Source organism: Glycine max, chromosome 19 (assembly GCF_000004515.6).
Source record: "Glycine max cultivar Williams 82 chromosome 19, Glycine_max_v4.0, whole genome shotgun sequence".
Classification (NCBI taxonomy): domain Eukaryota; kingdom Viridiplantae; phylum Streptophyta; class Magnoliopsida; order Fabales; family Fabaceae; genus Glycine; species Glycine max.
The window spans coordinates 37,106,643-37,120,212 of record NC_038255.2 but is presented as its reverse complement, the minus strand read 5'-3'; the positions used below and the strand labels follow the sequence as shown (position 1 = coordinate 37,120,212).

The window sequence follows — 13,570 nt, the reverse complement described above, 5'->3', positions numbered from 1 at the left end:
TAACCGCAAAAAAAAAAAGAAGTAAATGCAACACAAACCGAAAGTTCAGAAAGCAAGCCCAAAGGAGAGAAAGAGTGAACGGAGTGAGGACGACAATAGAAGAGAAGAAAAAATGGGAAAAAAACCCAGGAGAGCTGGAGGTACGGAGTGGGAATGGCAAAACAATGACAATATGGGAAAAGAAGAAATGGAAAAAAAACCCAATAGGATAGCTGTAGGTACGGGCAAAAAAATGGAAAGCGGAAAAGCGAAGAAGCAAAAACGGGCAGGACACGTGGGCTGAAGTGAGCAAAGAAGCATAAGAGGATTTATTATTTTTTTATTGGACATGTGTCAACATGACAGACAATAGGCAGTCAGGGCCTTGTTTGTATAATAATAGAGATGTAACAAATGAAACACCATCAAGGATAGATGTAGGTTTTTATATGCGTTTCAAATTAATAACCAAAGGAAAGCACTCACAGTAATCTGCGGGCAAAGTAAACAAAACACTCACTATATTCATTAGCGAACACAGTAAACGAGGCACGGTAAATTAAACACACTAAAGAATGAATAAGAGAAAACACTTATGATAAAAATAAATTTGACTTCTCTGTTGTTCTTTCTCATGCTATTCCTGAGTTGTTCCATCAAAATAGACAGTTGTGTTAATATTCAATGATAACATTTAATTTTTAAAATCATGAAAACTGTATGATTTTAAAGGAATAGTACAAGAATAATATGAAAAAAAACAACAAAAAAATCAAATCCGATATAATTATGTGACACTGTCATACTCAGGACAACCATGAAGTAACATAATGAAACACATTGGTTGTCATAAACTAAAATTTTGGTCAACTGATTCCCCAAATCAAACTAATACATTTAATCCATCGAACTAATACATTTAATCCATCGATCATGTGCTACAATGGACAGAACAAAAGATTATGATCCTGCAAGGGCAAACTAACTCTAGAAACACATCTTCAATTCAGTTTTATGATCCTGCAAGGGCAAACTAACTCTAGAAACACATCTTCAATTCGGTTTATAGGTTATAACTCGTCTGCATAAAGTTGAAATTGCTATTTAACTTGGGTCAACCATTCAGCAATGTATTCCTTCTTGAGTCTTGTACACATTACCCATCAAATTATGAGAGCTGGTCATGTTCGAAATCATTACCTTAACCGTAAAGAGGAGGATGCTAGAAGTAGAACTAGTGACTGGAATGAGTGTAGTGTAACCTATATTAAAACCATTTATTTGTTTAAACCAACATAATATAGTTCAAACAGCTACATATGATTTGTATATTTTCATTTCTTACTAACGCACTGATCTAAAAAAACGATGAAACAACAAAAGTACAGGCAACAGAATTCAAACTTATTTCCTGTTACCTTTCTTGCTTCACCACCCATGAATATTGAGTACCCAAGCGCCTTTTTTGTGTGTAAAGAGCTGAACTACAATTACATACCATCTGAATAAAGGAAAATCATGAACAGGACAAGAGAAGGAAGGTACAGATTTTAAAAGAAAAAAAAAAAAACTCATCCTACTTCATTACTCAATTATGACTCACCCAAAACTAAAAAAAATGAAAGAGAGAAAACAATTTTACTAATTAAAGTTAAGGCCAATGACTTTTTTAATCACTCTGATACATAAAAATCATGCATGTCACCATTAGAGGATTCTTCATCAAAGATCTTCACTATAATACTATCCTCCAACTTTTGCAGCAATCAATAAATAAATATAACCACAATTATGGCCACTAGCCAAATATTAGGTACAATAGTTGTTCTTTCTAAATTCATTAAAAGAAAAAAAAAATGAAGAGTTTATAATAAGGTTAAGGTTGTTTAGTGCTGTTCTGGGGTTTCATCTCACAACAAAAATAATAGCACCTCCTTAAAAAATAAAAAGTAAAATTAATTTCACTTTACTACCATCTCCAATTTAAAACAACAGTATACTAGGTCAATCCTATTGGATAGTTCAATTTACAAAACTAATTCAGCAATGCATACAGAAACAACGTCAAATAGAATGTATTAAACAAAAACCTAGAAAGAGACATAAGCACGAACGGCCTTTGACAAACAAATACATACATAGATAGAGAGAAAGAGAGAGAATATGAATGGGAATTTGAAATTTCAATCGGAGTGTGGATGACGATAGCCAAGGTAGGTGGAGAGTGAACGAAACAAGCGCTGGAAAGGGAGGCAGAAGAGGAGGTGCAAAACGACGTCGCTGCTCAACCTCTCGGGATTGCAAGCGATGAATTGCCAAAAATGCGCCGATGCGTGCACCACTTTCGCCACCACGTTGATGTTCAGCACCATCCTTCGTCTTGATCTATTCTACTGCGCTACGGCGTCGTTTTCTTCCCCCCTTTAGACCTTGTCCTTTATCCGTGTTTGTTGCGTGATCAAATCAAAGTCAAACCCTATTTTCAGACTCGGCCGTGTTTATTGGACGTTGCGATGTTGCTATGTGTGCTTTGGTGTCAAATGCCCTTTATAGTTAGTTTCACTGTGTCATGTGATACCAGAACCATGTAAGGAAGAAGTTTGGACGAAAGGTTTTGCATTTTCTGTGGTTGCATTCTTAAAGCAAAGAATTTATGGTTTAATTTCTACTTTTATTTCAATTGAATCATCAACTTGTATTTTTTTTTTATAACATAGTTGAATTTGTATTTGTTTTTTAATTATGCCATTGAACTTAACTAAAATAAATATATATAAATTCAAGGATTCAATTCAAACAAACAAATTAAAAATCTAATAAAAAATTTATTAAAAATTCAGAATCACACAAAATAATTAAACCATAATTTAATTCAATTGCATATATATATATATATATATATATATATAACTATTTCAATGGAAATGCTTTTTTAGTTTTTCTTTAATGCTTTTTTCTAAATATTTTTAATTTTTTCAATTTATCCATTTCATAAATTAAATTATAATTTTTTAAAAATAAATATCACTGATTAAAAATAATCTAATATTACAATATAAATTATCTATCATAAAATTATAAAAAATATCTATCCTAAAAAATTAAAATATAATTTATATATTAAAAGAAGTATTTGTTTATTAAAAAATTTAGTTATGTAAAATAAAATTTTATCTTGTGCACAAACTAAAATATCAAGACAATTTTATCTTTGGCAAGACATTTTAATTGATTTTTATTTTATTAGATATAAAAAATTTTGTAGCTTCAACTGTTTTTTAAAATGTTATTTGAAGTTGTATTTTGTTAAAACATTATCTTCTATCTTCTAAATTTTTATATTTTCTTTTATTTCTATTCTCAATATATTTATCCAATTTTATAATTATTCTTTCTAAATAAATCATAATTTTATTATTTTTTTCATTTCATACCTTTGAACTATTTTAACGGTTAGTTCTCTTAAACCTTAACAATTTCATAGACAAATTTTTTCAACTTCTAACTTTCAATTTTCAATTAACTTTTCAGTTAATTTTGTAGATCAGAACCTAATATACTTTTGAAAAAACGTTTGCATAATCTAATCTAATGAGAAGGAGACAACAATTAACCATATTATTCTTCACTTGAAAAGAAAACTATGTTATTGTTTGTTTTCTTGTCTGGACTCCACAAAAATTATACCCTATATCATCAATTATCAATTACTCACGTTTTGGTCTCTAGGATGCATAACCAATTACGCACTTTATACTATACCAACAACGGTTGACATACGAAAGTACACAATTAACGGAGAAGCATATGAATATATGTCACAGCCTTTGTAATTGAATTTCCTAGGACCATAATGATCAGCAATGCGAAGAAAACAATCATATCAAACGCCGATAAATATACTGAAATTCTTGATCAACCTATAGAATGAATTGCAACAATTATTAATTATTATTTATACTTGATGAACTTTACAAGTCCATTTATCCTCTCACCACTCTCCTACCTGCACTTCCTAGGATTCCTTTTTAACTTCATTTAGAAGAAACACCATTATTAGAGAATAATTAAACTTAAAAACTCTAAGATTCAAGAAATCCTTTATTCTCCAAGTAAGTAACTACTTGTCCAGCCATCATAGTAGGTGTTGGACAATTCCCATTTTCCTGCTTTATTTCAATCTGAAGAAAGAAAAAAAGATGATCATGTTAAAGCACATACATGTACGTAACACACCACACACGGCAAAAGATACATAAATACAACTTTAGTAGCCTCCATGAACACATACCTCACAATTTATGGGCGGTTCATAAGGATCATCAATGCCGGTAAAACCTGTGTAAAAGGTCACATGGTAGAATTCAAAAATCAGCAGTTAGAATTTAAGAAATGATTCAAGAAATGTTTTACAAATGTTTTGATATAACGGAAAATTTTCAAAGAGGAAGCATGAAAGATAATGCAAAACAAAATTATTTCAGATGCAATGCAAGCCCTGAATTCTGCCAACATTTGAAAGCATTGGTTTGTAGGAGCAAATCTCTGATCGAGGAGTCTGTTTTTCCAATTTCTTTGTTATAATCATAGCTAAACTACACAGGAATCACAGCTATATGTTAACCTGTTGTTGTTTGTGCCTCTGTGAAAGGTTCAAGTAAACTATATATGGTACAATACCAATCTGCCGCCACAACTTTGATCTCTGACAAACAGCCTTATTATCAACATAGCACTAAAATTCAGACTCCACCCATTTGCCAACTGTCATAGTCACTAATGAAACACCAGCTCATATGAATATGTGTTTTCATACAAGTCATCTTACCACTGGTGTTCCAGAAGGCACCCCATCAAAACAATTACTATTGCCTAATTTAATTTTCTTAAATAGTTTTTATTATTAAGACAATTTCCACACTCCAGGAAAATAAGTTCATTGTATTATGAAAAGTTATAGAAAAAAGCACTCTAATATTCATCTGAAATCAATGATTGACTCCAGATATCCTAGTCAGAATAATTGAATATGAAATCCTGTTTTAGCATCAAACTAATTATAGTTCATTTTTTACAATACTTTTTTCATATTAATGTATGATATCACAAAACTACCTAGACAAACTACTCTTACTGAATTATACTTTGGCCAGCAGCCAAACACGCTCAACCTAAAACACTGAACCACAAAGATCTATGAACCAAACTAGTTATTAACTCTAACATCATGTACAGGTTAAAGAAAAAAGCATAGGGTGAAATGCTTCCTTGGAATAATTATTGTATTGCATTGATTCATCATTCCCGTCTAGTTAACAATGCAGAACAAACTTAATATTGGGCTTCCTTCATTTTATTTTCTTTCTTGCTATGTTTCAATTTCAGTTTACTTATGTTAGACGGGTGGGAACAAGACTTCACAATTGCAACTGAAACACATTACAATAACACACCTTTGATTTTCCCTGCACGAGCAAGCTTATAGAGGCCTTTTGGATCTCGTGCCTCGCACAATTCTAGAGGCATGTTCATGAAAACCTGTCAATACAATTCCGCTATCAAATATCATATAGAGAATAGACCAACTGATACAAATGATAGAAATGCCTAATGGTGCTTTGCCTCAATAAAATTTGCATCAGGTAACATGGCACGGCAAGTGTCTCGATCTCTTCTGTAAGGAGATATCAGACTAGCAACACATATTAAACCAGCATCAGCGAAGAGTTTTGCCACTTCTCCTGAATTAAATAATTTCCAGATCAGTAAAACCAAGTTGGAAGACAAATCTGCATCAGATTTTTTTAACATACAGCAGCTAGACTTACAACTGATACAACCAAAGTACAGCTGACTCAGCAAATGACATCTATGATCTATTTGTACCATATATGTAGATCCCTAAGATCAGATTCATGTAGTATGTAAACATAATTTCATACATATATCAGTTTTGGTATTGCATGGTAATATGCTTCCACTTGAACAATTTAACCATACTTCCTTTTGTAAACACCACCTACATTACTGAAACATCTACTTATATTAACAGATACTCTCTCCGATCCTTTTTAATTGTCGGGTTTTTGGAAAAAAATTGTTCTTTAACTGTCTTTTGCAAAGTTCAAGATCACATTAATTACTCTTATCAATTATATCCTTACTTGTCTTTTTATCTTTAATTAATTTACACTTACACATGCATTTATTGTGGAGTGGGAAAAAAAGGGATAAAATAGGAAACTCTACAAGTTTTTATTATAATGAAGGAAATTTATTACATTTCTTGGTTTCTAAAAAACAAACTTAAAAGACAGATAAAAAGGAACAGTGATAGCATTTATTACCATATTTCAACTTCTGGAAAACAGTGCACCAAAAAAGTCATGATATAGCACTACATCATATAAACCCTTCCATCCTTCTGATTCAATCATCAACTATACAGTTTTTCATAGCAAAAAGACATGGACAGTTATTAATTGGTTGCTCCAAGGGATAACAAAAAATGCAAAATACCATGATGGTATAGACTACTAATATTACTCTAATATCTACCCTTGGCACATAACCAAATAATTAATATATTAAACTGACCATCAAGTTCCTGTTACTCCATTTACTTAAAGCATTCATTTACAGGAGCTAGCTTACCAGTTCTGCGAATATTTTCAGTGCGATCTTCAGCTTTAAAACCAAGATCCTTGTTTAGTCCATGCCGAAGGTTATCTCCATCAAGGACATAAGATAACTTTCCCCTTGAGTGCAGTTCTCTGCTTAGGGAGCATGCCAATGTGCTTTTTCCTGAACAGTTTGAAAAAGCATTCAATACAACATGTCAAAGGCACATTACACATACACTTTCTCAAAGGAATTTCAAAGTCTATGTACTGGTACCCTACATACCTATAACTCATGAGTGAGTCAAAAGAAAAACATGGAATACTGCATGTCTTAAATGTGAATAGAAAGGTAAGAGATGGAATAAAGGCAACATTTTGGGAAGAGTTTGGACTCTATGCCCCCCCATTTTCATTTTCTGTTTAATAATTCAGGACAAGTCACACTAAACACACAATGAATTAAGTAATGAACCATAGGTATGATAGCCAGTATACCATCTGCATATTGTAGTCATTTCAATCAGGGAAGAGGATGATTACAAGAATCAAAATAGTGAAAAACATTTGTATTTAAGGTTTCTTTCAATCTTTTTAGTTTGTCTATAAATTTCCTGGTCTACTATAAGGTCTCACTTTCCTTCTTTCAGCGGTTTTCAGAAAATATACATGCATGAATGTTTGAACTTTAATTAACCAATTTATTCTATTGCCTGCATAATAGTTAAACAAATCAAATAATATGTACCTTCAATATCCTATCATCTATGGCAACCACAAATGGCCAATGAAAGCTGTCTGTACTTACAAATGTTCAGTGCTGACATATATGCTTTGCTTGGATTCAATCAGTACAGTTGATTGAACTAATAAGCATGAGACTAGATTAAGAAGAAAACTTGTTTCATGTTGCGAAGGAAATAATTGATTAAAGTGGGTAAACATTATATTCTTTGATAGAACAGATACATGAATTATAAATAAAAACAGAAAGTGGACTTGAAAGCATGTTTGGTAAACTACCATGCAATGTGACAGATAATACTTACCTGCCAATCAAGTCAAGTTAAAGAGAAAAGCTAAATTCAAGGAGCAACTTATAATGAAAAGCATAAGCATCAAAAACAGCAAAAATATGATGTTTTCCATGCCAAAAAAAACTGAATATCTGGAACCAATGATGAAAAATCGCAAGCACTAAGCCAATAACAAAACAATACGAACCTGATCCGCTGAGTCCAGTAATCCATACAACACATCCCTTTTGGTTAAGTAGCTTCTGCCTTTCAGGCCTTCCTATTTGACAATCTTGCCAAAAGATATTAGTTGAATTGCTCAGAGTTGCCATAGCAAACAAGTTCCCTAGTCTTCTATACGGATCACTATTAAGCTAGCAATTTTATTTCATGGATTACTGCAGGATCAAAACATAAAAGAGAATCTTAGAATAGAAGTGCATGAAAGTAATACAACCGTGCCAGAAACTTGGTAAGTGCTTCATCAGGGCAAGCATTACAACAGCAGTACAGGCCACAGAACTGAAAGCATGACAACATGCATCAACTTCAGACAGTGGAATGGTGATCTCATCACTCACTTACACTTGTTTGTGTAAAAAAGAAGCATGACCTCTTTGACATAAATAGCGTCTACATACATTGTACACATTAAAGGTTTCCATAAAGTTTAGGATGAGTCATAAAACCCCCTTCTATGGATTTGGATCCTCTACTATTCTTGACTGTCAGCACACGATTCTACAGAAAAGAGAAAGACTCAATTTTAATTTTAAATATAACAAGTGACCCCTAGACCATATAACCAATCATGGTGGGTCCTTGTACAATAAAAAAAAAAAAGTAGTATTTTCACACTCTATCCAAATCCTCAAAATATGTACCAAAACCTACACCATTGTATTTCAAAAAGTCACTAAGTCACTTCCGTGTAGAATTAGACTCGGATCCTTTAAGGAAAGTCTCTTTTGGACAAAAAAAAGACTGTTGTTAGGAAAAGAGATCCCACGTCAGCCAAATTTTCAAACAGAAAGTAGTTATCAACGAAACTGGTAGATAATTCACGCTTTAACATGTTAACCAAAAAAAACTCTATTTCCAAACAAGATTCATAAAATTAACTAGATGTACACCCTTTACTTTCTTTTAACATATGATTCATGCATGGCAATTCTACCAGCAACAAACTCAATGATTGATTTCATGACAAAGGCAATGAATGTGGAAGGGCCCAACAGCACAACGCCCATTAGTCCCATCGAGAGGCTTTAGTTCCTTTCTAGAAGAAAACTGAAAGCATTGTTTGTTGGCATGGCCACACACACTCCAATTCCATATCATCACTTCATAAAAACAAAAACATTTTCAATTCAATGCTCCTCTACCCACCCTTTCCCTTGAAATACCATGATCCAGCTAAAATCAATGCCTCTACATCACAATGTTCAGTTAATTATTATCAAGGATTGAAAAATAAAAATACAGATGATCCAAATTATATAGTTTGTAACAAAAAAAAAAAAAAGAAGATGAGACACATAACAAAAGGAAATAGAAAAAAAAAAAAAAAAAAGGGAAAGGGAAGAGAAGAATGAAATGAGAGTGAGTACCAGGAATAAAAGGAAGCAACTGGGTGTCTGAATCTGAGGGGTAGGGTGTGATATATAAAGAGAGGGTGGTGTGGTGTGTGTTATGCCATGTCATGTAATTTAATGTAAAATTTGACAGAAAGAAAGGATGGGAATGAAGGTGGTTTTATTTTCTTTTCTGGATTTGAAACTTTGAGGTTGTTCGAGGAAACCAATGGCAATGAATGAATGAATTTCTCTCTCTCTTGAACTCCCTCGTTTCCTTTCATGGCCATATGTCATTCGGACTAATTTAGTTAATTTTCATTTAATTTTTCAATTTCAACATATCTATATAAAGGGTAAGTATGTCTAAAACAAAAAAAATTAAAAAAAAAACACTTGTTATATGAGTATTATTTTATGAGCACATGAAATTTATTTCTAAAAAAATAAAAATTATTTATTTTAAGTAAAAACAGGTTAGACAAGCATATCAGATAATCATAAAATTATTTATTTTATTTTAAAAAATACTTATTTTGAAAAATAAGTTTCTACAAACTACTCCAAAATTTGGAGTTTATGCTTCATTTAATCATTTCAGTTTCATCGTTCATGCCTGTATTGATTTTTTTTAATTACTATTTACATTTTTTTTGAAAAACTACTATTAATAAATATTTTACATTAAATGAATATAAAATTTAACTATACTATTTAGTTTTGTTATATTTTATATTCAAGAAATATTTAGTGTTTCAGGATTTTCATGATTGTTAAAATTAATTATTTTAAACATATACTATGTTTAATGAAATATTAAAAAATATTATATTTAATAAACGCAATATTTAAACGTTCATTAATTTGATTATATATTATATTTTAATAAAGATAATATTTAATGTTATTTCAATCTTACTTATAATATCTGACTATTTATAATGAGAATTACTTCATTTGAGATACACATTTCATTAAATAATTTTATATTTAAATCACTTTTTAATTTTTTTTAATTTACATTAACTTCTCACTATTTTTATTTTTATAAGATTAGTTCTTTTTATTCTATTATGTTTTTTATTAAATGTATTTAATTTCTCTTTTTTATTATTTAAAAAATTTTGAGAGCACCTCTCTTCCTTTAATATTAATAATATTATCGTTGTCTATATATAAAAGTGTTTTTTAACTATTTCACAGTCATTAAAAAAAAGTTAGTTAATTTAAATAGTAACCTTAAATTTGTTAACGATTTTTATTTATTTTTACTGCATTTATATTATTTTTCTAACACTAGTTTTAAAAAAATCAATATAAATCCCTTTATGAGGATTTTTTTAAGGACCCTTTATGAGGATTAGAGATATGACTAGTATGTGTTAAGGTGAAAACTAATCAACTATGTATATATAGCAGTTTTTTGTACCTATATCGTACACAGCGTATTAGTTTGGTCATTGTTATGTATAGATTTAAGACAATATATATAATTTTATTTTTTGAATATATGTATGCAATTTAAAAAAAACACGATAATAATTTAATTGTGAGTGTAATTTTAGGTAAATTATTTCTTTCCGTGAGTTAAATATAAATTTCCCCTATTTCATTTAATAAAAAACGATCATCCCAAGAGTTTGATTTAAAAATATAATTTTTTATTAGGTTAAAACAACATAATATTGTAACAGTAATAACAAATATTTTTTAAATGTCAAAACTATTTAAATACTTAATGTAAAAGTTTATTGCCAAAGTTTATAAAATAATGTATAATTTTATTATAAATCATGCATGTAATCTATGTTTTTATAAGTTTCTCTGCTTCATTTCATAAGAAAATGTTCATGCATGCAAAATAACATATTGAATAAGTTAATTAAGCCACATGTTATTAGCATGCAAGATACTTTCTATTTATATTAAAAGTATTTTTTTTGTCAAAATTTATATTAAAAATACAATAGTAATAAATTAAAAATATGGATTTAAATCTAATATTTAAAAGTTAATGAGGTTTTAGGTAGAATGTTCCTTCCCATGAGTTAAGTGTAAATTCTTCTTCTTGATTTAATAGAAAACATTCATTCTAAGAGTTTGATTTTATACATGATATATATCATAAAATTTATATAATAATAAATATACATATGTAATATCAACATATAAGAGAAAAATTAAATTTATTTAGACTTAAGAAAAAAATTATAATTTATATTGTATTAATATAATAATGAATTCATAAATTTAATTTAATCCAAATAATTTGATGTCAATATGGTTTCAGGTAAAATATTCATTCTTGTAAGTTAAGTGTAAATATTTTAACTTGATTTTTGAATTATTTTTTTTGTTCTCCACTATATTTATTTTATATATAATTTCTATATTAATAAATTTACATACAAATATCATGAAAACTTAAATTTATAGAGACAAAGAAAATTCTTCTATATCTATTATAATTGAAATGATGATAAATAGGGAATAAATAATACTTTAAAACAACTAATATAGATTAACACATTTAATAAATTAGTTAAATTACGTGATAAACAATAAAAATAATTTTACATTAAAATTATTAAAATGAATTAAAGAAATTTAACTTCACTCTAATAATTTAAATATAAATGTAGTTTTGGATAAATTATTCCTTCTTGTGAGTATAATTTTTTCTAAAATTTTATTTTAAAAACTAATTTTACTCCTAATTTATACGTTAGATAAAATAATTTTTTAATAAATTAGTTAAGTTGCATTAATACTCATCAATAATTTTTTATGCTTTTTAAATTATAAATTAGTTAAGTCAGATGATGGTGACAAAGAAAAAAAATGTATTTATTTTAACAATAATATAACACCAATAATATAACATAAATTACTAAAGTTTAATTTAAACATGAAATTTAAGCCTTGCACATGCTATTCAACATTCTTATTTGAGTTTCATTGTTATGCCGGTATACATTATCTTTTTTTAATACAAAAATTTATTTATCTATAATCTATAACAATTAAAAATTAAAAAATTGTGGATTGCTAGTCCTTTTTATTTTCAAAATTTATCAATTAACAATTAAAAAATTTCTTTTTAAATCATGGAATTTCTTTATTTTCAAAATTTAACATGATAATAATCATCTATAATATATAACAATTAACAATTAAAATGTCAATTTTAAAAATCATGGATTGTTAGGAATTTTTATTTTCTATAATATATAACAATTTATTTATCTTAATCTATAATATATAACAATTAACAATTAAAAATTCGGTAGTTGTTAGTCTTTTTATTTTCAAAATTTAACAATTATCAATTAAGATTACAAATGAATGAATTTCACTACAAAGCCACATGCTAAAAGGAGAATAAAACAAATGATAACTTTGTAATATTAACTAAGAAACGTATAGTATATTGATAAAAGAAGATTTTATTTTATGGAATAATGTCATGTGACAATTCCAATATTCATCCCCTTAAAAAACATTAAATGACATTATTTTATTTTTAATTCAAACAAATATAATTAACAATTAAATCTACTATATAATTTTATGTAACAAGGTTTTTAATATTAAAAGATTTTTTTATCATTATATTTATTCTACATGTGATTTTTCTCACTTTCTTTCTTTTATTTTTCAGTTTTATTTATATTCCAACAAAAATTATCCATGAAAATTTTGATAGAAATGTATAATTAAACATGTATCTTAAATTCTGAATTGTCATGAGTTTTTAAAGTATCAATCGATTAATATAATCATTAATTTAATATATAGTATTTGTTAATATTTTTATTTAGGATCAACCATTTAATTACAAAATTTAGAAAATATATTTTATCATTTAATTAAAAATATTATGAAAATAAAATATAGTATATTGTTTCATATTTAGTTAAAAATAGCATACACAACTACGGATGAAAAAAAAATTCATACCCACAAATATTTGTGGATAAAATTCACAGTAAATGCTAAATGAGTATCTTTAGTTGGTACTCTCATGGCATAAATAGAAGCTACATCTATTTTTTTTCTTACATGTTTGTTAATGGACACCAAAAAATATTTGGGATGATAAAATAGACCAAAATCCTACTTGTACCCACAAAAGTATCGATAGGCGAAAAGAATAATTACTCATTTATAGGAGTTAGGGAAGGGATAGGTGTGAAGCCACTCTTCCCGTCCCACACATATTTTATATTTATGTGATTAAAACATGTTACTAAGTAAATAATTTATGTAATATATATACTCTTCTTTTATAAAAAAAATTAATAATTTTATTTGCTAATTTTATGACTAATAGTAACAATCTAATAGAGAATACTGAATCATAATTTAACATACTTTATAT

The 13,570-nt window shown here is 28.4% G+C and overlaps 1 protein-coding gene across 3 annotated transcripts; it reads right to left on the bottom strand.

The window, feature by feature from the left end:
- Window positions 1-3,750: 3,750 nt before the first annotated feature.
- Window positions 3,751-9,465, bottom strand: LOC100793200 (adenylyl-sulfate kinase 3). Of its 3 annotated transcripts, XM_014772194.3 has the most exons (8): window positions 9,226-9,465; window positions 8,201-8,356; window positions 7,824-8,013; window positions 6,634-6,783; window positions 5,602-5,720; window positions 5,433-5,517; window positions 4,271-4,317; window positions 3,751-4,160 (listed from the first exon to the last, which is right to left on the bottom strand). In XM_014772194.3, exons 3-8 carry the CDS (start codon window positions 7,945-7,947, stop codon window positions 4,062-4,064), a joined length of 624 nt encoding a protein of 207 aa, XP_014627680.1. In that variant the 5' UTR covers window positions 7,948-8,013; window positions 8,201-8,356; window positions 9,226-9,465; the 3' UTR covers window positions 3,751-4,061. The 3 variants fall into 3 exon arrangements, with proteins under 3 accessions (XP_014627680.1, XP_003554016.1, XP_006604235.1); XM_003553968.5 differs by lacking the exon at window positions 8,201-8,356 and having other exon boundaries at window positions 7,824-8,137; XM_006604172.4 differs by lacking the exon at window positions 8,201-8,356.
- Between the last annotated feature and the right edge of the window lie 4,105 nt (window positions 9,466-13,570).